Below are 24,342 nucleotides of genomic sequence, written 5' to 3' on the forward strand. Positions count from 1 at the left end.
ACTACTGCAAGAAAAGATTGATATTTAACACTTTTTGCCAGAGTTAGCAATAAAGGTAATGTATCCTTAAATTTCTTTTTTTTTTTTAAGAACCATGCTTATGGCCATGCAATGCACCTTTCTGATTAATTTCTTAAAACTGATTTTCAAGTTGTAAAACATTTTTCTGAGTTTTGATGCCATGTGCACAATTGAAACATCTAATATTGTATAATTTGTTTAATCCTAAACTAGGACATTTATTTTGAATTTAAATACGTGGCTTGGTGATACACTCTCAATTTATTTCTTGCAGGAACTTATTAGGTCATAGCTGACTTCTGGTTATATTTATTATCAGAGTAAAGGGAGTGAATACACATCACTATGGTGTCATAACACCACCATTTTCTTTTCATCTCAAAATGATGCACTAATTTGTGTTGGTTTATCCATTTTGATAAAATTTAAAGCCAGGACAAAAATAAATACTTTGCTGATTACTGTATACGATTTCTACAAATACATGTTTGTGAAGCAGCACCAGGGGCCCTAGGCGAAATGTGATTTTAGGGCCCTCTAGTTCTGCTAACAATGTGGACTGGCTGCAATCAGCAGCCTGATCATTAGATAATTCACACACCTGATATAAACTTATTGTATCTATGGCAGTGCTGTTTATATTATATACTTGTATAATATAGGATACATTTAATGGGCAGCTGATTTATCGACCAATCTGTGCGCCGATTTCCTTACTTTTAGGGGATCGTGACCGGCTGATACTTTCATGTGAAGCCCACCTTATTTCCTAATCTTATCTTTGTCAGCAAAGGTTTAAAAATCAACCTCTGTCCTCTTCTGCTCTACAGTGAGAGGTGTGACTTGACAGACCGGCCCACCAGGTCAGGTCTGCATGTTTACAGTTAACAATATTCACCCACTGTTGCCAACTCACTGACTTTCTTGCTATATTTAGCAACATTTCAGACAAAAAAAATTATATCAGCCAAAATCAAAATCGGCTGGTCAGGCTTTTTAAAGATTGGTAACCAGGGATCGGCTAGAAAACTGCAATTGGTGCAGCCCTATACACATATTCATGAAAAAAAAAAAAAGTCACTCACTTGCACTTGTTCCTTTTTTTGTATTTATTTTTTCAGAACAATAAAAATAGTTTACCAAACAAACACTTCTTCATTCTCTCTTTTTTGACTTCTATTTACAGCGGGGAAAAAAACCCAACAGGAACAAAAGCAACACCCGGTTGTGTCCATTTCATCTCTTCATGGCTCCATTTGCACCCAGATCCTCCTCCTCTGAGCCTCCCTCCCTTGGCAGGCTTCTCAAGGAGCTCCAGGGCCTATTGCTGAGTCTGTCACGAGGTATACCGGCTCTTTAACGAAAAGGTGACGCTTTATTTTAAGCAGATATTTATATTTTTAGCTTCTTGTTTAGAGATGCGAGCACTTTACCTGTTAGTATTTGCAACATTTAGCAGGTTAGGACACACATCTTTCACTTAGTGGCGTGACTTTGGAAGATAAGACACAATGACCCCATGATCAAACGGAAACGTTACATAACTGTTATACAGGAAGACAAGATAACGGACATGTTTCTGAAGCATTTTTTTGTCCAGCAGAGATTAGAAGATAAAAAAAGTTGGGTGAATAAAGGGGGGTCCCTGAGGGAAGCAAGAAGAGATGATTTGAATGCTCAAACAAGTCCTAACAGACGTACAGGAATAATGGAGCAGCAAAGCTGAATTATCACACACACCTCTGCAACAGTATGTGCAACCTTTGGACCTAACAGCTTCTTGATACAGTACAGGAAGAACCTTTTAAATGTCAGAAAGAAATCAGGCCCTCACAAACTACGTATGTAGTTACTCCTCTCATTTAGGGTGTGAACATTTTTAGCCAAAATGGAGTTTTTCTATTTAAGCTTTATATATGAAACACATATAAGTTCAAAGAAAATCAGCAACAAGTAAAGCTTGTTATTGCAGGTGTGGCATCCCACTGCTGCCTCCCAGAATCCTTTGTAGGTGTTAATTAAAAATGAGAAAAAAAGAAAAGGAAAATCGAAGTGCGGGTGTTGACGTCTCTCTTCGTCAGCCGAATACAATCACTGATCTGAGCTAAGAAGCTGAACAATCACCAGGAAACAAAAAGATGCCTGAGTAGCTGTGAGTATTGTGCACCTGATCAGACAGAGGTATCAGTACAGACAGACAGAAATGAAGAAAAACCTAGTACAGCAGAGAAAGCATGCAAAACAGTGAGAAGGATTGCTGTGATTTGTTAAAGATCAACTTGAGAAAGAGACTAAATCAGGAAAAGAAAAACTGCCAAAGTAACAGAATTACATAGTTCAGAGGTCTGCATGTAATAGAGGTGAATTTGAGCACCGGCTCTATGGCTGCAGGTTAGCAAAGGGTTCAGGGAGGGGTCACTGGTCCGATCAGGTTGGAGGAATCATGGCTATCAAAGCTGGCTTTCAGTGCAGAGCGGCAGGCTAGCACAGTGTTCAGGATGATGGCGTCTTCTTGTATAAGGGCAGACACACGGTCACAGAGCAGGAGGGTCAGCCGGGTCGGCCCCGTGGGCCAGGCAGGTACAGCCCATCCAAAGGCCTGGCCTTTAGTGTTCCCATAGTTCAGACAGGAGCTTGCAGCATAGTGCAGATAGGAGAAAATGAGGCCGGATGCTCACATTTCAAATGTTTCAAAGGGGTTCCATACATAATATCAGAGGAGCAGTTGCTTGAATTAAGCCACGCTGCTCATGGAAGGCAGCTTCAGTCGCATGTTCTGAGCCCAAGATCAGGACAGATGAGGAGGCTCAATAGTTTCTGAGGGTTAAATCCTCTTCTTCACTGGTCATCCCATGATCCCAGGGCAACATGACAATGTGCTCACTGCTCCTACATCATAGACAATCATAGTTAGAAAAGAACAGGGAACAAAGTGCATTGCAAAAGCATTCACACTCCTGGACTGTTTTCACATTTTGTCATGTTAAAACCACAAACTTTAGCTTATGTGACAGACTAAGAGAATACCTCACAAGACCTTTTTCAGTCCATCTTTGTAAAACAGAAAAGAGTAAGGCCTGACCGCAAAACCCACCACAACATGGCCGTCCAGCTAACCTGACTGGCTGAGCTAGCAGCTCTCACAGCAGGACACATGCTAGTTCTGCACTCCAAACATCTGGCCTTTAAGAATGGCAACAATGCCAAAACCATAAGAGGTCCTGTTTGCAACCTCTGATGTCTGCAAACATCCATCTCGTAATATGAGATGGAAAACTCACATTTCAAATGTGAGCTTTCCATCACATCACCCCAAAAAAAAAGAAACATGGCAGTGGTAGCATGATGCTGCAAGGATGTAATTCTTCAGTAGTGGCGAGGAAGCTTGTGTCGACAAGGTGACTATTTGATGTTTGGCGAAACCTCAAGGACCTGCATTTTAATTAAGGGTATCTTACTCAAAAGTGGAGAAATATGAAAGCACGACAGTTTTCAGATTATTTGTGAAAATGATGCAATATGAAAAATATGCTTCATCATAATTACCTTTCCACATCATTATGTGTATGTATTTTGTACAAAAAAATCCAATAAAATACATGGAAGGTTGTGGTTAAAACACAAAACTCAAAAACAGTCAGGAAGCATAAATACATTTGAAGGCCTTGCAGGTAAACAAGATTAAAGGTCAGTAACCATGCAGGAAAGTCAACTTATTAATATGTCTGATTATTTGATTACTAAATAGCTTACCTTTAATTTTTTATGTCCATTTCCATAAAAATAAAAAAAGACTTTCATATTCCAATATTTCCAGTGGCTTGTAATTTTCCTTAGTTCCTTCACTTTCACACATTCAACCCAGAATGAGCGTAGAAGAAGACGCCTTCAAAGTCCCAGAAGATCTTCGATTGCAAGTATCGTCCTCAAAGAAAATCGATCACCAACCAAACTCGTCACTTTAAAATTTCACCGTCTCTAATTTCTCCAGTGTTTGCATTTGTTCATAGCTTTTGGCTTCTTCTACCAACGTTTGGAAGGGAAGAAAATTTTTAAAAAGCACACCAAGAGTATCTTCTGTTTTACACAGTTTGTTTTAGGAAACATTTGATAGTTTGTTGCATTAAAGGTCCGTTTATACCCTATATTAATATATATATAAAAAAAGTCTCCATAAATTATTCAACAATGTTCAGTAGATAAAATACCACTTGCATTTCTGTCCGGAAACTCTCACTTTGTGCTTTCTGAAAACAAAACCAAGAACAAAAATTTGAAAAAGAAGCAGCTGATTTTTGCCGGAGGGTAATCCATATATATATCTGAAAAAAAGTGTCAGTTGAAATCTAACAAGTCTATCTGTGGCGGCTGGATATCCCATTGCTATTTGCGGCCGGTTCTTCGAGGTCGTCGTCCTCAAAACCGTGGAAGGTGGAGGTGTCGCTCTCTGAGGTGGTGCCAAACAGCTCCTCCGCTGCTGCAAATGTGCAATCTTCCTTCTTCTCCCCACCACCAGCTGGGAAGCAGAGCAGAGAGAGGGGCAACTTAGACCAAGAGAAGTTTACCTACATAAACCATTCTGAGTATTTTGAAGTTGATGTCGGTGATTACTTTGTGCATAGGAGCAAATTAACTCACTTGTGCATTGGCAGGCTGTGCAGGGAGACCCAGATTTACCCGTTTTCCTGTTTGCACCATGGCATTTATTACAGTAGTTGTTGGGAATGGTGGTTCCACCAGAAACCTTTGGACCTTGAAAAGATTTCAGGATAGAGTTGAACTCAAAGCAAGTTAGTTTTCTTTAAAGACACATCCAAATATGATCCTATTTGATGCTTTGTAAGGTAGGGTAAGGACATTTTATTTATATTGCACATTTTCAGCAACAAGGCAGTTCAAAGTGCTTCACGTGAATTAGAAGGAAATACAAACAAAACAAACCAAAAAAAAAGACAAAAGTATAAAAATGCATATTGTTTAATAAGAATAAGTAGTCCATATAAACTAGTAGGAAAATCTCTGAATTCTTGTTCAGTTATGAAAAGTTTTTGTTTTTTTTTTATTATTTTTATCTTCAGATGAATAAATTATGAGAATAAAATTTTCATGAGATATAATTTTATTCTTACTATTGACTACATTATCATTTTAATAAAGAACTCATAATTCACACTTTTGCTGTCATGAGTCTGAGTTAATTTTGATTTTTATAGTGATAATTATGTCATAAGTCTGTTAATAGATGCAAATTAAATTTTTTACTTTCAAAGTCATTTATATTAAAACAACTTTTATTAAACACAAAGTTCCAGTTCTGTCTTTTAATGACATAATTATAAGATACAAGTACATTTTAATTTCAAAGCCATTTTTAAGAGATTCGGTCATATTGATAAGACACATATCTGACATGACTTATGACACAAAAACAAAGATCAGAGTAATAATTTTGAAAAACAAGCTTAATATTTTGACTTTCAATTATATACTTAACAAACTTATACAGAGTTATGTAACTCTGTACCTTTGCATTTCTTAGTTGGGACCTAAAAAAACTCAAAACTATGACTATAAAAGTAACAATTACAAAAATGGATGTTCAAGTACATCACCAAATGTAAAGCACAGATCTTGAGTCATCAGTCATTTCTAATTATTCAATGGAGACAAATTTATCGTAATTTTTTAAAGTGGAGTTCATTGGTGAGTCTTCAGGTCCTTTCTTTGGGATTTGTCTGCTGTTTTTTGCCTTTTTCAGTCAAGTACAAAACATTTTTACTCATACAAACCTTTGAATAGCATAACCCCTCGACTCTACAGATGGACCACAGTTGTTTTACACTCAATGGTTAACTTAGCATCTATAGGCACTTAGTGACAGCAGCTGGCAACAATATTTTTAGTTTGTCTAAAACTATTCAACCACTAGTACTTTACTACCAACACGTTTCCCAAAGGCCGACAACTTATGCAACATTTTAGAGCTTAAGTTTGGGGGTCTTACGTTTGTGCCGGTCAGTCTGTGGTGCAGTGGGGGAGGGGGACGCCACCGCGCTTCTCTCCCCGGTTCTGTCTTCCTCTGCCAGGTGGGAATGAGTGTAGTGGTAACTGAGTCCTGTGCGGTTCCTGTATCGCTTTGTACAGACTGCATAAAACAGAGCACTTTAAGCTCAATATCTTGTTCATCTTATAAAAACTGCTCACTTTTATTGTGTCTGCAAATTAGAAAATATACTGCAGAACACACAGCAGCAATATTACTTAAATACTTTTTGTGTTACAACAGAGGAAAAGTAGCATTTGAAAGCATGAAAGAAATTGCCGTAACAGAACTGTCTTCAAAATATTTGGGTGGAAATAAAGATTAACCTGGGGAAGCTGAAAGATACAAGGAGAGAGGGAAAGAGACAAAGAAAAAAGAAATGACAGAAAGAATGACACAAGATAATATAGTAAGAAGCAAGAAAGGAAGAAGGAAATGAGTGAAAGAAGAAAGAAATTAGGACAGGGTTCCAGTATTGGAGGAAGTTTAAGATGCATCCCTGGTTTAGGAAGAAATTACAGAAAAAAATCTAAAAGTGCCAAACAGTGTCTCTGGATGACTGGAACTGGAAACCCCGGATTATGACAATGAGGTGGGAAAAAAAATCTGGAAATGACAATGCTATACATATTTTTCTTTTCCACAAATATCCAAACCTGGAAAACTTTTCCAGACTGTGTCAAGACCCTGATCTATGCTCCAAACAGCCAGAAAAGCCCTGCTCACTTCGACAGTTTTTATTGCATGTCATTTAAAGTACTTTACAGCTTTTACACTTTCTGAAGACCTTAGTACATCTTAATACTAGTACTCAGTCCATAATACTTCCAAGCTTTGAAAAACAAAGATAAGAAACAACAGTGCTTTAACACAATTGAAAAAAGCCAAAAGAAGTCAACAACAACAAAAAAAAAAAAAACAGTACCTGAGGTCAAAGTCTTTGAGTTCTGCTTTTGTTTGTATCTGTCTGAAACAAAAGAAAATGACAGAACAAATAGGATGAAAATTGGTTATACAAGTAGAGACACTGCAGTAAAATCCAACACCCTCTTGCTTGGATTTTCCACATGCAACTTGACTATGCAGGGACACCTGAGGTGATCATGACACAGGTCGCCTGGTTTCAGCTTAAGCGAACCAACTGGATGTGACTGCATTAAGTCTAGGACTTCAAGACAATATCATGATCTGTGTTTGTTTTTAAACTGCCTTTTGTTTTGATTTTTTCAAAAAAGAACAATAGATTTTCTGCAAAATAGTCGATATGCAACAGCAAGTCTGTTATGTGCACAAAGAGTACTTTGAATGAACAAGTATTTATTTTTGCATACATTATTTTCTGAAAATCATAACTTTTTTCTACACTTACTGTCACAGACATATGGCTTATCATCATCCAGATCTGTCCTCTTGCGGCCTGAACCCCGGCCCTGAGCATAAGAAACAATAAAGCTGCTATTAATGACTCCAACATACACATTCAACCTTTAGGGAGTTGCACAGATTTAAATATCATAACAGAAGAAAACTGCCACTTCAGTAGATGATTGCAGGGTGCCCTCCAGCTACTTACTCTTCCCTTTCCTCGATGTCTCCTCTTAGGAGTGTCCATCTCGTAGTCATTGTCGTCATTGAAAGCGTCTTCTGCTGCATCTGCTTCCAGAACCCTCTGAAACAGAAAGACAGAGAGATTTGAACGGAGCTGCAAATATCTGCAGCAAAATTTGATATTTTAAATCAGAGAGCATCCTTTTTTATAATTTATTTTTAAATGGAGATAACAGCTTAACAGATTTCTATTTCCTGTCAACAAGCCTGTTTCCACATGCTTCTGGTGGAATGTATGATACTGAGATAAGTTTAGGTTTACCAAAGTCTTCACTGATAAAATAACGGGAAAAAAAACCTAAACAACAACAAAAAAAAAGGCCCTGAAGCTTTCTATTTTCTCTATACCTGAACCCAACATTTGTGTCAACCGCTCGTCACCCATACGCATTTACTAGCCAGGTGTGAGGCAGTCCGCCTCTCCAGCTCTATGCTAACAAATTGTGTAGGTTAGTAGGAAAAATGTAGCTGATTTTGTTTTGAAAACATTTAGGTTACAACAATTTATTTCAAGTCTCCTCAAAACAGTGTCTGTCCAACCTGGATCTCTAGCAGGCTCTCCTCATCATTCTTGGAGCTGTTCCTCTTGTCCAGACCTTCTCCTCGCAGAAGAGCCTCCAGTGTGGTGCCCTGGGTAGGCAAAGTGTCTCTGGACATAAGGCCACCATCTGATTGAAGGACAAAAGCGCTTTATTAGGAATCATAGAAATATCTCAAAGGAAAATGATGCAATCGTCTAGCCTTTGCCATCTATCCTCAATAAGGACTGACTGAATCCACAATTACTGCTTTCACATTGGTACAACACAGATAAACAATAAATAAAAACAGTATCTAATTCTCCAATCGCAAAACATGGTGGTGGTAGTGTCATGCTACAGGGATGTTTTCCCCCAAAAAATCATCCCTACTTTTGATGAGAAAATACATGAAACTAAATAAATGTTTCATTCTTCTAAATTTGGAAGAATGCTGCAAAAGACTTGAGAAAAATTTCACAGGATGACAATATTAAACAGAGTTAAAATACTGCAGTCATATCTTTGCATGGCCTAGTCAAAGCCCAGACCTAAATCCAATTGAAAATCTGTGGCAAAACGTGAAGGCTGACATTCACAGACATTCTCCAGCCAGTCTGTCTGAGAAGTTTTATGAGGAAGAATGAGTAAAAATATAGTTTATAGACATAGTAAGCTGGTACAAACCAAACATGCAGCTGCATTTGCAATAAAAAGGCAGTTCTACAAAACACTGACTCAGGGGGAATGAACACAAATGTGTACCACAATTTCCAGAATGTTATTTGGCATTAAAAACCTTAAAACCATGATTTATTTTCCAAGTCCTTTGTATTTTCCTAACAAATTAAGATACACTGAAGCTTCAGCTTTAATATGATAAAATGTGCAAATATTAAAAGGGTTGTGAATATTTTCCAAGGTATTTCCTCCTACAGTGCGTTTATGAACAAATATCGTAGGAGGCAAGCAGGTTCTGTAAAGCAAACAAAAGTGTGACAAGCAGATAGATCTTAGTCACATAAACTCTTCCCAAAAGAGAGCTGCATGATCTTTCAGTTGGTTTATGGAGAGTAGCAACTTCAAAAGCCCAAGGCCCCCCACCATCCAGCTTTCCATCAGCCCTTCATGTTACAACTACACACACTAGAGAGACTTTTTGCTGAATATTAAGACATAAAAAACACCAGACTGCAGAGGTACGAGGAAGACAAAAGGTAGGAGTAAGTAAAGCAGATACCACGTGGCAGCAGCCCCTCACCATTGTGTCTGCACACGTTGACTTTCAACTCTCCGCGACGAGACAACCGCCCCCCTCAACTACCTCCACCCTCACTCGTTCTCTCCCTCTCTCCGTCTAAACCCATGGGAGCTGGGGGGCTAAAAATAGAGCTGGCAGCAGCCTGCAGCAGGGAGCTGATTCTGCATGCAGCCCCAGTCTCTTTAGCACACCATCAGTTAGACAGCGACACAGACGCTGGCTGCTGCCCTGTGCCGGCCACCTCTGGCCGGGTGCGCTACGTGCTCCGTGGACGAGACGCCAGGTTCAATCAGGCTTTGTTTCACCTTTACTGCAGACGGCACGTATGCAAGCCATTGTTGTTGGAGAGGGGAAGGGACAGCTGGTGGTGGTGAAGCCTAAGCCAGAGCGGGTGCAGAGGAAAACAATAGACAACAATGGGGTGTTTTTAGGAAACAAAGACTCAGCTCATGAGTTATTGCAGGATCTTGCTATTCTACTCCAAGATGCTTTTTTCCCCCTCATTTTTCAAACTTTCCAAAAATTGGGTTGGGTCTTAGGTATTTCTGCTAACACATGATAATGTTACATCTTTTCACTGAAACTGCTGAAAAGATAAAAAAAGAAGAGTTTGCATAAAAATCCCTCACATCCCCCAAGATTTGGGAAACAGATCTGCACGAGCTTAGCAACACTAGTCACAACACAGAGCCCGTCGTCGACTAATGCTGTGATAAAAGTCTCAAAAACAGAACAACAAAACCAATCAGCAAGGGAACGGGAGAGTAGAAAACAGGCAGAAATGTAGAGGACAGCTGGAATGTGTTGAGTGAGTTGTTTCAAGTGGCAGCCACTGAAGGCCAAACTCCATTCCCTAACATTTATTAAATACTGTCTACTGTGGCCGGCCTCTGTCTCAACGCTCCCAGCAGTGGTAAATCTAATTACGTGTTCTACTTCTCACAAAACAAGTTTACCAGCCGTGGAGGACACAGCCACATTTCATTTATCTTCTGGAAAGAAACAAAAAAATATCTGCCATCTCGCTCTGCACGCTGAGAGAGTCATTCGCTTGTGGTGAGATCATTTCAGATCAGCACCAGTGATTTAGAAGCTGGTAGGAGGTGGAGAGCCAGGCGGGGGGGGAGATTGATGGGTGGGTAGGTAGGAGTCTTACCGAGCTGAAGGCCGTAGATGCCCAGACGGGGGTCCGTGGTGTTGTGGAGCCGCCTCTTCTTCCTCCAGCAGCGGGCGGGGTATGTGTACATCTGCCCCGCTGCAACACCTGCAAAAGTAGATCCACACAGGCAAGACAGTTTCAGCTCTGCAGCTGAAACTGTCTTGCCTTGAAACTTCTTTACAACCAGACACATTCAAATGGTCTGGTTGTAAAGAAGTTGTAACAATTCAAAAAAGTCAGCAGTAATTTTTAGCTTAACTAGCTGCATCAGGTAGGTAACTCAAAATCAAATCGTTTTCTGTTCACTGTACTTGTGTCAACACTGTTTAGAGTTGAAGATGCTGCTGAAGGAAGAAGACCTAAATCTGGGTTTTCTACCAAAGTAGTTCCAGTAGTTAACCATTAACTAGCTGCTGCTAAAGCTAGCCGTTTAGCCGGTTTTAGTTGGCTTTACAGCTAAACAGCAAGCTTTTAGCTGTAAAGCTTTAAAAAGGCAGTCTGCCTTTCAAGAGAGGCAAACTGTAAGGATTGTTTGTTGGTTTTTGACTAACCAACAAACCAGCTTGCTACCACATCATTACATCCCTAAAATCAGCTCACGCAAATATTTTATCCTAGTAGTTCTATTCTTTATTCTTACTTTTCTGGAGGGCAGGAAGAAAGTTTAATCTCACAAATTAAAATATTCAACTTGGTATTACTGTAAACAGATGAGCTAATATTACCACTTTATCTTAATGAAACAGTTTTAGTCAACCTTCTGTGCTTCTGAATGCTTCACAAAACCATCAGCTCCATATGGCTTTCAGCAGGGCTGCCGAAGCAGTTTAACTGGATTTATTAATTCTAGCTGATGATATTAAAAGGTCAAGGTCAATTTTATCTTTAGGCAATGCTCATGCATTGACTCTCTTTAAACAGCAGGAAACAGAAGAGCAGTTTTATTTTGCTACTAATTCAAATTTTTCTTACTGTTTTGTTTAATCTCTTTCCAAGTTCTGCAATAACAAAATTACATCATTTTGTTCTTTCAAATTGTTCTCAACACATCTTCTGGGCAGATTTCTTTCTTCTGTAGAGTCCAACAGCTATTGCCTGATTGGTACACAGACAAAAGGTTGCAGTGGGAGGAACTTATGAGTACTTCCCAGGACTTCTGCACTTGTCTTTTTATGAAGTATGAAATGCACTGGCCAAAATTAACTTTATTCCCATTCATGCTACTTAAAGGGAGAAAAATAAAATACTCCAAAGAAAACCTGTTTATCCTCTGGCCTAGCTAACAGTTGATGCTGTTAGCTTGGCTCAGTGGTTTGATGAGCCAAACCAGAGGCTGCAGTACTGAAAACACAATGAAATGGTTCCAAGCAAGAACTAGGACCAGTTTAGCAGTGGAACTGGTGGAACGGCATCCAATGCTAACATCTTTAGATTGCAAGACATGTTTGTGGTTCATCTTGGCTGCTATTTCAAGAGAGGCAGACTGCAAGGATGAAGATATTGCAATAAAGTTGCTCTGTTTTATCCTTTTGAGCTTCTAACCCTTCTGTTATGCAACCGGCTGGATTTGGAAATACTGGCAATTTTCTTGAAATCACAGAGTAAGACTCTATATTCTCTAGGCAATACACGCAGGCTGCTTTTTAACAATACCAATGCTAACTGTGCTAAAGGCCCTTTAAAATGTCACCTCAGAAATATTTATTTTTTCTTAGTTTTAATGCAACAGTAAAAGTATGTTTTACAGCAATTACTTTCAAATCATCACCTCTGCTTCCATTAAAAATGAAGACAGGAAAGCTAAAAAGAAATATCTTGAATGCTGGTTACTATAGATCTACAGTAGTCACCCCAAGATCACTATATGGAATATGAATAGACCAAAGAACTGCTTAAACTGCATTAAGTATTAGCATATTGTACTTAAGTACAATACATTAATGACCTCTATCCCTGTAATATATTTGTCAATGCATCCTTACTGTAGCAGAAAATGTTTTCAAGCACGTAAGATGTGCTATTGTTATTAAGGAACATCAACTAAGTCTTGTTGCCAAAACAGCAGCTGTAGGCAGATGGAATATTTTTCATAAAATTATTCTGCTTGGAAAATCTGGTTAGACTGCTCACTATCTGGAATGTACTGCATGTTTGCAAAGCAAAAAGAAGTTAACAGTGTTTTCATATGTCTGTTTATTATTGTTTATTGCAAGTCATATCACCACTGCAACATTCACCAGCAGTATTGTGTGTTTTCTTGAGCTTTACCACAAATTAGTCTCTTAAAACCTGTTTAAAGACTTCTTTCTCTCTTACAAGAAGTCTTTGAACTTCTTGAAAGTAGTTCAAAGACTTCTTACAAGTCTTTAATTATAATTTACAATTTCAAAATTCTGTTCGAAGAAAAGTAAAATAAAAAAAGAAAATCAGCCTATATGATTTCCACAGCATGAGGCTGTAGTTATAAATGACCTGGACAGATTCTGTAATAAATACAATGATGATGATAGTCAGTATGGGCTGAGATCTGTGTATAATGGGCTGTTGCTTAGAGAGCAAATAGCAGGTTTCTCACAGTGAGTCAGGGAGATTATTACAGATCATCAGAAAAAATTTCAGCGTGTAGTCTGCAACAAGTCTCATGCATTTTATTCACTGCTGTGAACAGCAGCCTCCTGAGTATAAAAGTGCAGCCTGACCCAGAACAGGGAGTACATCGCTCTGTGAATTCTGTGCCTCTTTGTGTGTGTGAGTGAGGAGGGGGTGTCATCCTACCAGGGCTTCGGTGGTGGCGCTCCATCCAGATGTAGCAGTTGTTCTGGGCCACGCCAGTCTGAGAGTCCAGGAACGGCAGGCGGACGCTGCGTTCGGCACACAGGCGGGCATTGTAGCTGCGGCACTGCTCAATGGCGTCCTTATAGAACTGGTCGCCCAACCTTCAGCAGGGAACAACAGCAGCAGAGGTAAAGGCCACTGATAATGTGCTCACATGCAGAACACAAACAAGCAACCACTTTACAAGATAACAATAATTTCAATGAGTAAGCACATGAGCAAACTGGCATTCTGCTGCAGAGATTGTTTTGGTTATTGTGTGCTGAGTTTCTGCTGTTGCTGTGAAATAAATGTAAGATTTTTAAGATGTTTTTCACAACAATTGTGATTAAAATTTTAAATCGAGCTTCACGAGAACCAGCTCAATTCAACTAAAAACTCATATTGAATTGACCCAACTAAAGCAAGTTAAATACAACTTGGTTAAATTAAGTTTGCCTTTATTTCAAGCTTGGGCATGTGACTCCAGTCCTTTTCATAATTAACAATTTTCACAATAAAAGAGTCTTCAGACATGAATTTTGCAGTTTGTAGGGAGGCTGAATGTCCGGTTTTAAACTCCTTATGTTTCTAGTCCCTGGGCTTTGTAGATGTGTCAAAGGGTGATATTGCCAAAATTACTTAGCCAAAACAAAGACACATGGGTTAAATGCAGAGGCTGCATTTTTCAATAAATAAATAAAACCAAAAAAACATGATGGAAGAACCATTGAATGAACAAATACAAAAATTTATAATACAATGTTTTTGAAGTAGGTGTGGACACTTCATGTAATATCCAATGTTGTTAATTTGAAGATTCTTAATTGATTCACCATTGATAAAATTAGTTTCTGAACTTAGTCAAGTTCAAAATTATTCATAACCTTCAAATTTGATTTTCACTCATTTGACAGAAATTTATTTCTGACATTTGATCAGCTTCTTTTGTTGATCATCTTTTTGGTGATAAGCTCCAGTCCTACATACCATCACTCTAATCTTAAACTGCTACTTACCATTATTAACAGTCATCAGAAATACGCTTTTAAAAATAAAAAAATTCTTAGATTTTAATTAATAATACATAATCAACAGTAAAAGGTTTTCTTGATTGATCTGATTGGTTATCAACAAATACAATTTTTTTTGTTTTCCTGGTCATTGAACAAGAAAATTAAGATTCATATTTTATTCATTTTATCCACTTTATTATGAGGTTTTTGCAAATCAGATAGAAGCTGTTTAAAATTATTTTAATGAGACACTAGATAAAGTACAGAGTTTCCTTTTGATCCAAGTATGAATTAGAGCTACTGCTGCACACTGAGGGTCAGCAGGCAGAAATAAAGCCACTACACATCTCCCTGCTATTTACATACATTTCTAGGGAGCACAATTGACATAAGATGGAAAGTAAAATCTACCCATGTTAATTTAATAGTGTTGTTTATGTATTTATTTAAATAAAAAACAATAGTCAATAAATGCCATTAAGTCATCCATCATCTTTTCTTCTCAGGGTCATGAGGCTGATACAATCTTATAATGGTAATAATCAACATACTATATCAACACAGCAGCCAAAAATGTTTCTCTTCCATCTCAAATTTTCAGCAGCATAGAACAGAATCTCATTGACATGTCAACAAAATGATTTCTGTACACATCTGTTCAAACTATTCATCTCCCAGTCTAACACTAGGGAGAAATTATGGATACCCCCCACCCCAAAAAAGAAAAAAAGCAATACAACCCACTTATAACTGTTCGACAACACTACTCCTCCCACTGTTAAACACATTATTACCTCAGTGGACTGAGCTATGCTGCTGCTAACCGTGCGTGAAGCTCATCACCGAAACAAAGACTCTGGGGGTTGATGTGAAGTCACTCCTTTGACCGACAAGCAGTTAAGACTGTCGCAGTTTAGTTCCACTTTTCTTGGTGCCACTGAGATTTTGGCAGTCCCTCAGGGTTTCAGTGTTAATATTCAGAGAGAAATGGGGGGTGGCTATTTCACATTCAAGCCCTCAATCTCTGCCACATGCCTGGTATGGTAATTAGCCTACTTAATTAATCTCAGCAGAATTCCTTGCACAAGGGCAGCTTCTGATTTACACGAGAAAAGATGAGAAAAAGGCAGCAAATCTTGCGACAAGGTGGTTTGTGCACCTTTTAACAGTTTGTTGTTCAATTACAGGGCCCAAAAAAGGCAAATCAGAGCAAGTGTTTATTCTGGAATATCCTCCATGTGTTTTCAATTAGCAAGGTGGCCATTTTGAAGTGAAACTAATGAGCTGTAGGTTGTGAGTCATAGTGCAACTTTAAAGCTGAGACGAAAAAGCTGGAAGGGCGACTTTTCTGCATTCTCCATGCTTTGATCTTGATAAGGAAAACATCCAGCAGAAGGACAGCCACATCACGGATGCTAATCCTTAGAAACTCAAAACTCTGGACGAGAAACAAAGCTGTGTGTGTTTGAGTTACAGGAGAGAGGAAGCAGTCTCGTACAGCAGGAGCACAAGCGAAGGTGAAGAAGCGTGAAGATGAGAGATGAAGAAAAAGGAGGTGGCCGGGGGTGTAAAACAGCAAGTAGGCAGGTCAAGACAAATACACACAGTACTGCATTCATTTTTTCTATATTCTGATCGAATCTATATATTTAATCTTAAAGAATGTCATTTTTTTCCACATAAAACCACTTTTTTTTTTCATTTCATACTTAAAAACAGCTAGAGTGGCTTGTTATGAGCTCAACGTATTAAGTACCTTCGTCACTGACTTCACAAAAATATTTGACTCATAAAAATTACCACCACCCAGCTATCCATAAAATGTCTGAACAATCAAATTTGTACCATGTGTTGCCTAAAAGTAGAGCACCAATAAGTAAGTCCTGTGTTTCACTCTTGTTTACATCTGGATGTAAATTACACAAGAACAACCAGGGGATGTGAACTTTCTTCCTCCAGAATGGAAACATAAAACTATAAAATATAGCAAAGAGTCTTATAATTTTATAAAAGTTATCTTGCTTTGATTTTGTAAAAAAGTGTCCCCTAAACCTATTTACTGGTTGTGCAACCCTTTGCAGCAACATCCAACATATAGCGTTTGTGATAACTGGCAGAGAGGATTTTACATCACCATGAAGGAATTTTGTTTAAATATTTAGCTGTGGCCTTGCTGGTGTGGTTTGGATCGTTGATGCATAAACCAACTGCGCTTGACCTGAAATTCACACATGATGAATTTTCTTTTGGGATTTTCAGCATGGCCAGAATTTCTAGCTCCATAAATCCAATGTCCAACTTCTGTCTCACCGTTTCATGGGATATCTTCACAAAACTCTTGATAAATATGTTTTTATAAAATCTGAGATGAGGCTTTAGGTAGCTTTTGAGGTAAATTAAATAACACACACATATACACGCCCACACACAAGAATGCTAGGGGTGAACCAATTGCAGTTTTCTGGCCGATCATCAATCTTTAAAAAGCCTGATCTACCAATGCAACTTTAGGCCAGTACTATTTGTTTAGTCTGAAAAGTATGAACATTGCAAGTTAGTAGCTGAACAAATGCAGACATGACCCGGTGAACAGGTCTGCCAGTTGTTCCTCTCTCACATCAAAGACCACAATGGCTGATTTGTAGACTTTTGCATAGGTAGATAAGTGCAGAAGATTGGCTTCAGATGCATCAGCCAACTGCCTAAAATTTAGGAAACCCAGGCTGATTTATTGTGCACCCCTAATTAAAACCATGCAGCTGTCTCATAAATACATGAACTGTCAAAATGTACCATATGTTCCCTGATATCAGAGTTGATAAAACTAACTCACATGCTTTCCTAACACTAACGTCGGCACACAACGGCTATCAGACATATGCTTTGCTGAAGTCTACGTCATGAAACTTCAGATTGCTCAGGTAATTGGCACAGAGGTTTAGATGAGTAGCAAAAGGACAGATGAAAAAGTGGAAGACGGCTGTCTGTGCAATGAGACGTCCTCCATCAGAGGCCTGCCACTTCAAGCAAGAGGTGCACCAGCTAAGGTGAGAGATCTTTCTGACACCTGTAATGAGTGACAAGACCTACATGCCCAATGACACAGGAGATGAAAGAGACCCACACCAACTCCAGACAGCATGCATTGCTTTTATCCCATTCTCAGACATTTACGTTTCTGTTCTGCAACTTTTAGGACATTTTCAAACAGCTGCAAAGTTTACAAAACAACAAAACATCAGTTACAGACTAATTCAGCTTTCACAAAAGTGCAGATGTGAGTGCCAAGATTACAAAAGTGAAGCAACAAGCTGGACAAATAAAGCGCTAGGTGCAGCAAAAAATTTCAACAAGCCTAAAAAAATAATGGCACAATCTATTTATACTGAGAGGTTAGGAAAGTCAGAAATAACTGAGCAGCCCTGAGTTTAGTATTCAGTATGGTTTTTGCACACAGAAAATATAGTGAAAGTCACAGGTGGACAAATTGAGACAAATTCCTTCCTTCCAGTCCTTTCTAATGAGAAAACTTTGGAAAAAATGCTTACACTTTTAAAAAGAAATGGGATTTATGGATTATAGAAAAAGTTGCTGAAAAGACTGCTTCATTTTTCTATGGAATAATTTTCAGGAAATTTGTCTTTTCTAAAGAAATTCCTGAAAAGAAGCACAAGGTAGGATCGGGATTTTAAGTGGTGGAACACACTATTTGTTTACCTAGACTTCAGTGAAATTTTTTGACATATATTACAGCATTCTTTACAGTTTTTGTCTTCAGAAAATGAATCCAGAAGCTGTGCATTCTCTTTGACTTATATTGGTCATTTTCATTGACATATTCCCCATGTTCCTGTTAGACTGCTGTGTACTCGGCATTCAACTGAAGGCAGTGTGGGTAAGTCTGCTGAGGTAATGCATATCAAATGAGCGCCACACTTGCAATCAGCTGTGCTTTTTCCCTTGAGCCCGTTCTCTGTCTCACCCAGTGTAGCAGCAAAGGAGGAGCTTAGGTGTGCATCTGCGTAAAATACTGCAAAAAAACAATGAAAAAAAAAAAAACAACAACTTGCAACTCAATTATTGTTGTTCATGTTAATGTGCCGGTTAACACACTGGGTTGTTTGTAAATGTGAAGGCTGTATTAAATTTTTCATCTGCACAAGGTCTTATTCTTTCTAGTCTAAATAAACCATAGGCTTGTCGACATGTTATAGACAATACCGGTTTATTTCTTTTTCAATGCAGTTTACTTCTTATATTTCTGTACTAGGTACAAAATGTTCAACTAGATTTTTCGGTGGATCTCTAGCGCTCAGTTTTCTTTTGCATAACTAAGACCATAATTTAATTTAAAAAAAATATGTTTCAGATATCCATATTTTGGTCCAGAAGCTTTCAGATTTCACTCTTTAGCTACAACTTCTTGTCTAAATATAGCAACCTCTTGTCAAATGCCATTTTAAGGAATGTAAAACTTTCAGTGACACACACAGTTGAAGCTCCAGGGTTAATCTACAGAACTAGCAATAACACACTTGGTTTAGCAGTCCAACAACAATTACATTTTTTAACAAAAAATATCCACAGTTTTCATAGATTGGTTTACATGAAGTGGTTAAACTGTTAGCTTCTGCGACACGTTTGCTTACTTGACACATTTTAAATTGTAAATCTAAAACTACAGCTTTTAAATGACTATTTTGTGTCAAAAACTCCACTACTCTTCATTGTTTAAAAATCTGAGTCATATTTCCCAAAAACTTGTACTTGTCTTTTGTCTGACAGCCATGTGGTGATGTTAGAAGAACCAAAGAATGTGCTTTACATCCTCACCATCTTCCAGCTGAGAGGACAAGGTGAGTTTGAGTAGATTGAGGGTGAGATGGAGTAAAAACAAATCTTGTGGCCAGTGGGGCCTCCACTATCAGCTTGTTTCTGTCAACGGTTTGCCGTGCCACATGGGTGCATCCGTAATGCGAGCATGTGTCAACACACATTTTGCATATCTGGCACTGCAGCTCCCAGGAAGGATCTGACTTGTGAAAGTGCCAGTGTCTACTTTAAAATGTACCCAAGAGAGTTGACTTGCACATTATAGAAAAAGAAAGAAAACCAAAACTAGCATCTTGCACGTTCTCTTTTAGAGGGTTTCCTAAATTTGCAGGTGCACTGCTGCTTCGCAGGAAGCCAGAACCGCCACATATAAAGTGAGGGGGAGGGCTTGTACAGAGTAACTGCATCCTGACAACAACCTCTGATTACACCAATCCGAACAGCGCAGTCTGGGTGAGGGCAGGAGCAAAACCAGACAGTACACCTCCACAATCGCTCAGCAAATAAACAGCAGGCCTGACTCACTCAAATTCTACTCAACCTTGTTGACGAGGAAGTCTGCAAACGGGCCGATGTCGTTTCAGGAGAGCTGCGGATGAAAGATTAGTAAAGCCGGTTGAAAGCTCCAGCTGTGGCTAAATTTTAATGAGCAATTTTACTAATTAAATATCCCAGACTCAATTTTAATCAGCAGATTTTGGAGATTGCCAATGTCCTGTTCACACAGACCTCACACAATTGTGCAAGTTAGGCTCCAACGCTTCATGAGCCTCATCTTTAGGAAAAAAGTCAAACCAACATTTCATTTCCCCAAAGTGAATCTTCTTAATACAAAAAAGGTCAAACTGTTCCACAGGACCAACACCCAATTAGTGTCAAGTGTGACTAATTATAATCTGACAAACGTGTGAAATGAAGTCAGAAACCCAAGACAGAGGCTAATTATAGCAGATTGAAACACTTCATTAAGCACAGCTTATAGCAAGGAGACATTCCACATCAGAATGCTAAAACTGCTCTGAGATGAAAACAGCAGCTCCACTGCAGACACATGAAGACGTCTGTTGGGATGTAAGAGTGAAACAGTCCAGCAAAATAACAATAAATACTTTTTGATTTAAAGAAAATATTCCCATGACAAAACACTGCTGATTTGTATAAAAGCATTTAAGTGGAAGCCGTGATTTTACTGGGTAATTCCCTCGTTGGCAAAACTGAAACATGGCACAGATGGAAAGTTGTTTTTATTTTATTTTTTAGCAGTTCTTCCATGGATAAAGGTGGGTAGTTCTCTCCCTGCAGGCCTCTGTGAGTGTTCTGCAACATTTTAGGAATTACTCTGGGAATTTAAAATGAGCTTTTTTTGTAGCGAGGGAGTCAATTACCTCCACATGGAAAACCACATGGAGGAGAAAAGCACGACCAGGCCCAAAACTGTAGATTGATTTCTCTGGAAAGTAGATCAAATTATTCAAGATATGAAGACATAGAGATAAAGACATATAACAACAGATGCCAAAATTGGACATAAAGGAAAACATCTGAAACAGACCCCATAGTGCTGCCATATTATTTGTTTTGCTCATAGTTAGAAATATTTTTTACTTAATGCATGTCCAACCTCCATACTAATAGATTTTTTTTTTACTTTTACTTGACTCTAAAGTGACCAAAATTCAACCACAAGGACTGTAAAACAGCCATGGTTATATGAAAACATGCAAATTGTAAATATACAAGGTAATCCCCTGGTGATAATAAATTTTCAGCTTGAATGGGCCATACCGGAAACTTAATAAATAATCCTTTTCCTGGTCAGTGACCCCATCATGTTAAGAGTTACCAGGTCAGTAGTTAGAAAAACTGATTTAAAAAGGAAATATTGAGGAATATTGAATCTCATTTTTTTCATTCTGGTCATTTGCAAATTTTCCACAAGGAAAAAAACCCAGAAACTAAAAGTATTTGAAAAGGTTAAAGGAATGTTTATTTTATCTAATCTATATGGCATTTTAAAAATTTCAAATGCAGTGCAATTTGATAAAGGAACAAAGCTAATACTTTTGTCAGTTTCTAATTTAAATATGCATATTCTCCATAATGAACAGGTTTATTCAAGCTTGAGAGCAGCAATGTGCAATATTATGGATTTATTTATCAATGAATAACCAGAAAACTAGAAATGCAAAAGGAAACTGTCATGTGACCAGAAGCAGATGATTTTGTTTTGATTCACTGGTTGCACTTTTCTCAATTAGCAAACACACTATATGCAACTGCTAAGACATGGTGTTGACAAAAACAGTTTGTGTGTAATTTAATGCAGAACATATTTTAGTATCAGTGAGGTGTTTACAAGGAAGTCAAATGAAGTACAGATATGTAAGAATGGGACATATGGGGCACTGAGATGCCTGTGGTTCACTCAGGCTGCAGGACAGTGAGAGACAGGTAACAAAAAGGCTCAAATGGTTGGATTTCCAGTTAAAGTAAGGACCCCAAATTCTGAGTTCTGCTGAGTTTTAGTAATGGCAGCCATGCTAATTGCTAACGTTATCATTTTGATTTTTTGCCATACGAATAACACAAGAAAGAGCAAAAATAGGCTAGTTATTTGACCTATCACATCACCAAACTCAATTTTATGAGAATACAGGCCGTGTCAATTCTCGCAATGAAGGTTGCAGAACTCAGCATGGCCTACAACTCAGAATTCATCTGATTAAAACCTGTGTGGGAAAATCCCATAGCACTGACCTCTGTGTCAAAAAGCATCATGCAGACAGGCTGTCCAAATGCATTCAATGCTTTAAATACAAACAAAACTGTTGGGTGCCATTTTAACCATGTTATCATCTCCATCAGATTCTGGTGATCAATATATTCCTCCGATCAGACATGACATGACACAATGATGTTCTACGCACACCAGCAGACTTATCTGCACTACAATTCCTTTACTGTTCATAGTGGTTACAGGTTTATGACTACCTCCAAGAGCGCAGTATTGGGGGGTCAAATTTAACCCCCGCTTCAATCTGCATTAAAGCCTTTTAGTTGATTGTGAGACATAATAAGCTCACAAAGATCACGTAGTAAAATGATAATCTAATAGGGGTTGATGATAGATGTAGTAATTTTGGATCAAACAGAAGATGAGAAAATAACTGTCCTCATTTATGCATCAAAGTATAAGATGTATATATATATATATATATATATATATATATATATATATATATATATATATATATAAGTATATCTGATCATTATTAGAGTACAAAAAGTGCAACAACACAAAAATTGTTGGTTGATGAGCTCATACCCCAAAAATGATAGGAGTTCTTAGTTTTTATGGATTCAGTGAATAGGAAATTAGAAATTTTGTTTGTTTTTTGTCCAAATTTGTTGAAAACTGATCTCTGGTTTTATGATTGGTGTATCACTACAAATATATGCATAGTAAATGGAGTAAAATGCAAACAAGAGTTAACATATAAAGGTGACGACAAAGAAGCAAAAATGGTATAACATGATTGGAACCAATCTGCAAGATACAATTTGAGCACAAATTATTTTTCTCTGCAGGGTTTGTGGTTACTTTGTGGTAATTTTTTCTAGGTTAGGTTCCTTGGTTAGACTGAGGCAACCCAGAAGCCCGTTGCGTGACAACTGGTCCAGGAATCTGCACCTTGATCCTCCACTTCCACTCCACAGAGGTTGCACGGTACCTCTGCGGAGGAGCAGATGGTTCTTCTGCTTCAACCCAGCACTTCCTCCCAGTTGGAGCATCTCTCTGACAGATGGGCCCAGGATCCTGGACCAGGCTAATCTCCAGCACTCCTCCACTTAAAGGCACAGTGGAACTACAGCTCTACCTCCTCAGTCCCCACTGAGCCAGGATCATTAGGAGACATCAATAAAGCCAGCCTGACTGCTGCTGTCACGTACAGCTGAACCGATCATGCATTAGTAGCTTTACTAAATTATAATGCAATTTTACTTTAAACTGACAGGAAGCAGGAGGCTAAGTCACTGTTATTACACAGTGTTAACATTAGAGAAACAGTAAACAGAACAAAGGATAAATGGGGGAAAAGATGGAATATTTCTTGAAATTCAGGGATTAAAATTACTTTTCCACACATTTTTTAATCATTCAATTTCAAACTAAAATTGCTGTCACTTTTTTTGTAAATTCGCATGTCTTGCTTGCAAATACAAAATGCCTCCTCCCTTTCTCGCCCGTCTGCCTGCTTGCTTTGCTTTGACCGGGTCTTGACCACGTCTGCGCTCCATGGAGCCAAAGTTGACATGTCGACAATTCCCACAACTATAAGGGACTTTGTAAATGCCAGGAGATATTTCGCTGCTCCCTGTGCCCGTGCCAACTCGAAATAAAATCGGCTTTTAATCATTCGCTGCGGCGAATCGGCACGTTGTCGACAGTTTTCAAATAAATGTACAGCACAGGAGAGGCGACACTCTGCCTCAAGCGAGCAGGGGAGAAGCCCCCTTCAGTGGTAAAATAATGTCAAGGAGCTCTTTGCTCATGTTAGAGTCTAAATATTGAAATTCAGCAAAATAAAAGAACAGCAGAGGGCTACTTTGACATGAAAGAAGTATAGAAAATATATTCGGACAGCTTCGTCTGCCTTACACAGACGGCTAGAAATGACGCACACGAACGGAAATCACCAATGTACTGAGTTGGCAGCAAAGTAATTATTCAGAATTTGATAAATGTCTAAATTACTTACGCTTTCAGTGGATTCTGAATGACAGCCGCCATTTTGCTACAATGTAACGCAATATCGGCGTCTTGCAGTTCTGAGGGAAACCTAGGGCAACTGACCAATCGGAACGCGAGGCGAATTCGTGGCCCAATGCACGGAAAGCGTGAGCGGATGGGGCGTGGCTTCATAGGGGTAAACTGTCAAAATTATTTTAAAGGGTTTTCCCTTGTATTCATATTGTACACAATTGAATTTCAACACTTTTAAAGAGACCATCACTGTATCCCCGAAAGCTGATTGTGGAACTTTTGGTGTAATAAAATAGCACATTTT

The 24,342-nt window shown here is 38.5% G+C and overlaps 1 protein-coding gene across 3 annotated transcripts; it reads right to left on the reverse strand.

Moving 5' to 3' along the window:
• Window positions 1-1,110: 1,110 nt before the first annotated feature.
• Window positions 1,111-24,119, reverse strand: LOC122846584 (zinc finger protein DPF3-like). Of its 3 annotated transcripts, none has more exons than XM_044143631.1 (12): window positions 24,034-24,113; window positions 13,386-13,546; window positions 10,608-10,715; window positions 8,213-8,340; window positions 7,638-7,733; window positions 7,434-7,494; window positions 6,990-7,031; window positions 6,026-6,166; window positions 4,660-4,773; window positions 3,775-4,537; window positions 1,455-2,910; window positions 1,128-1,375 (listed from the first exon to the last, which is right to left on the reverse strand). In XM_044143631.1, the coding sequence occupies exons 1-10, from the start codon at window positions 24,063-24,065 to the stop codon at window positions 4,377-4,379; spliced, it is 1,044 nt and encodes a 347-aa protein (XP_043999566.1). In that variant the 5' UTR covers window positions 24,066-24,113; the 3' UTR covers window positions 1,128-1,375; window positions 1,455-2,910; window positions 3,775-4,376. The 3 variants fall into 3 exon arrangements, with proteins under 3 accessions (XP_043999567.1, XP_043999566.1, XP_043999568.1); XM_044143633.1 differs by lacking the exon at window positions 24,034-24,113 and adding an exon at window positions 19,799-19,882 and having other exon boundaries at window positions 1,129-1,375; XM_044143632.1 differs by having other exon boundaries at window positions 1,111-2,910; window positions 24,034-24,119.
• Window positions 24,120-24,342: the final 223 nt, after the last annotated feature.

Source organism: Gambusia affinis, linkage group LG16 (assembly GCF_019740435.1).
Source record: "Gambusia affinis linkage group LG16, SWU_Gaff_1.0, whole genome shotgun sequence".
Taxonomy (NCBI): Eukaryota; Metazoa; Chordata; class Actinopteri; order Cyprinodontiformes; family Poeciliidae; genus Gambusia; species Gambusia affinis.

Bases quoted from the DNA above. Each gene is read 5' to 3' on its own strand.
- LOC122846584 (XM_044143632.1), bottom strand. From the start codon at position 24,065: ATGGCGGCTGTCATTCAGAATCCACTGAAAGC. The intron at 10,716-13,385 runs GTAGGATGACAC...CTACTTTTGCAG, and splicing joins GCGCCACCACCGAAGCCCTG to GTGTTGCAGCGGGGCAGATG. The intron at 8,341-10,607 runs GTAAGACTCCTA...TCCTTCAATCAG, and splicing joins CATCTACGGCCTTCAGCTCG to ATGGTGGCCTTATGTCCAGA.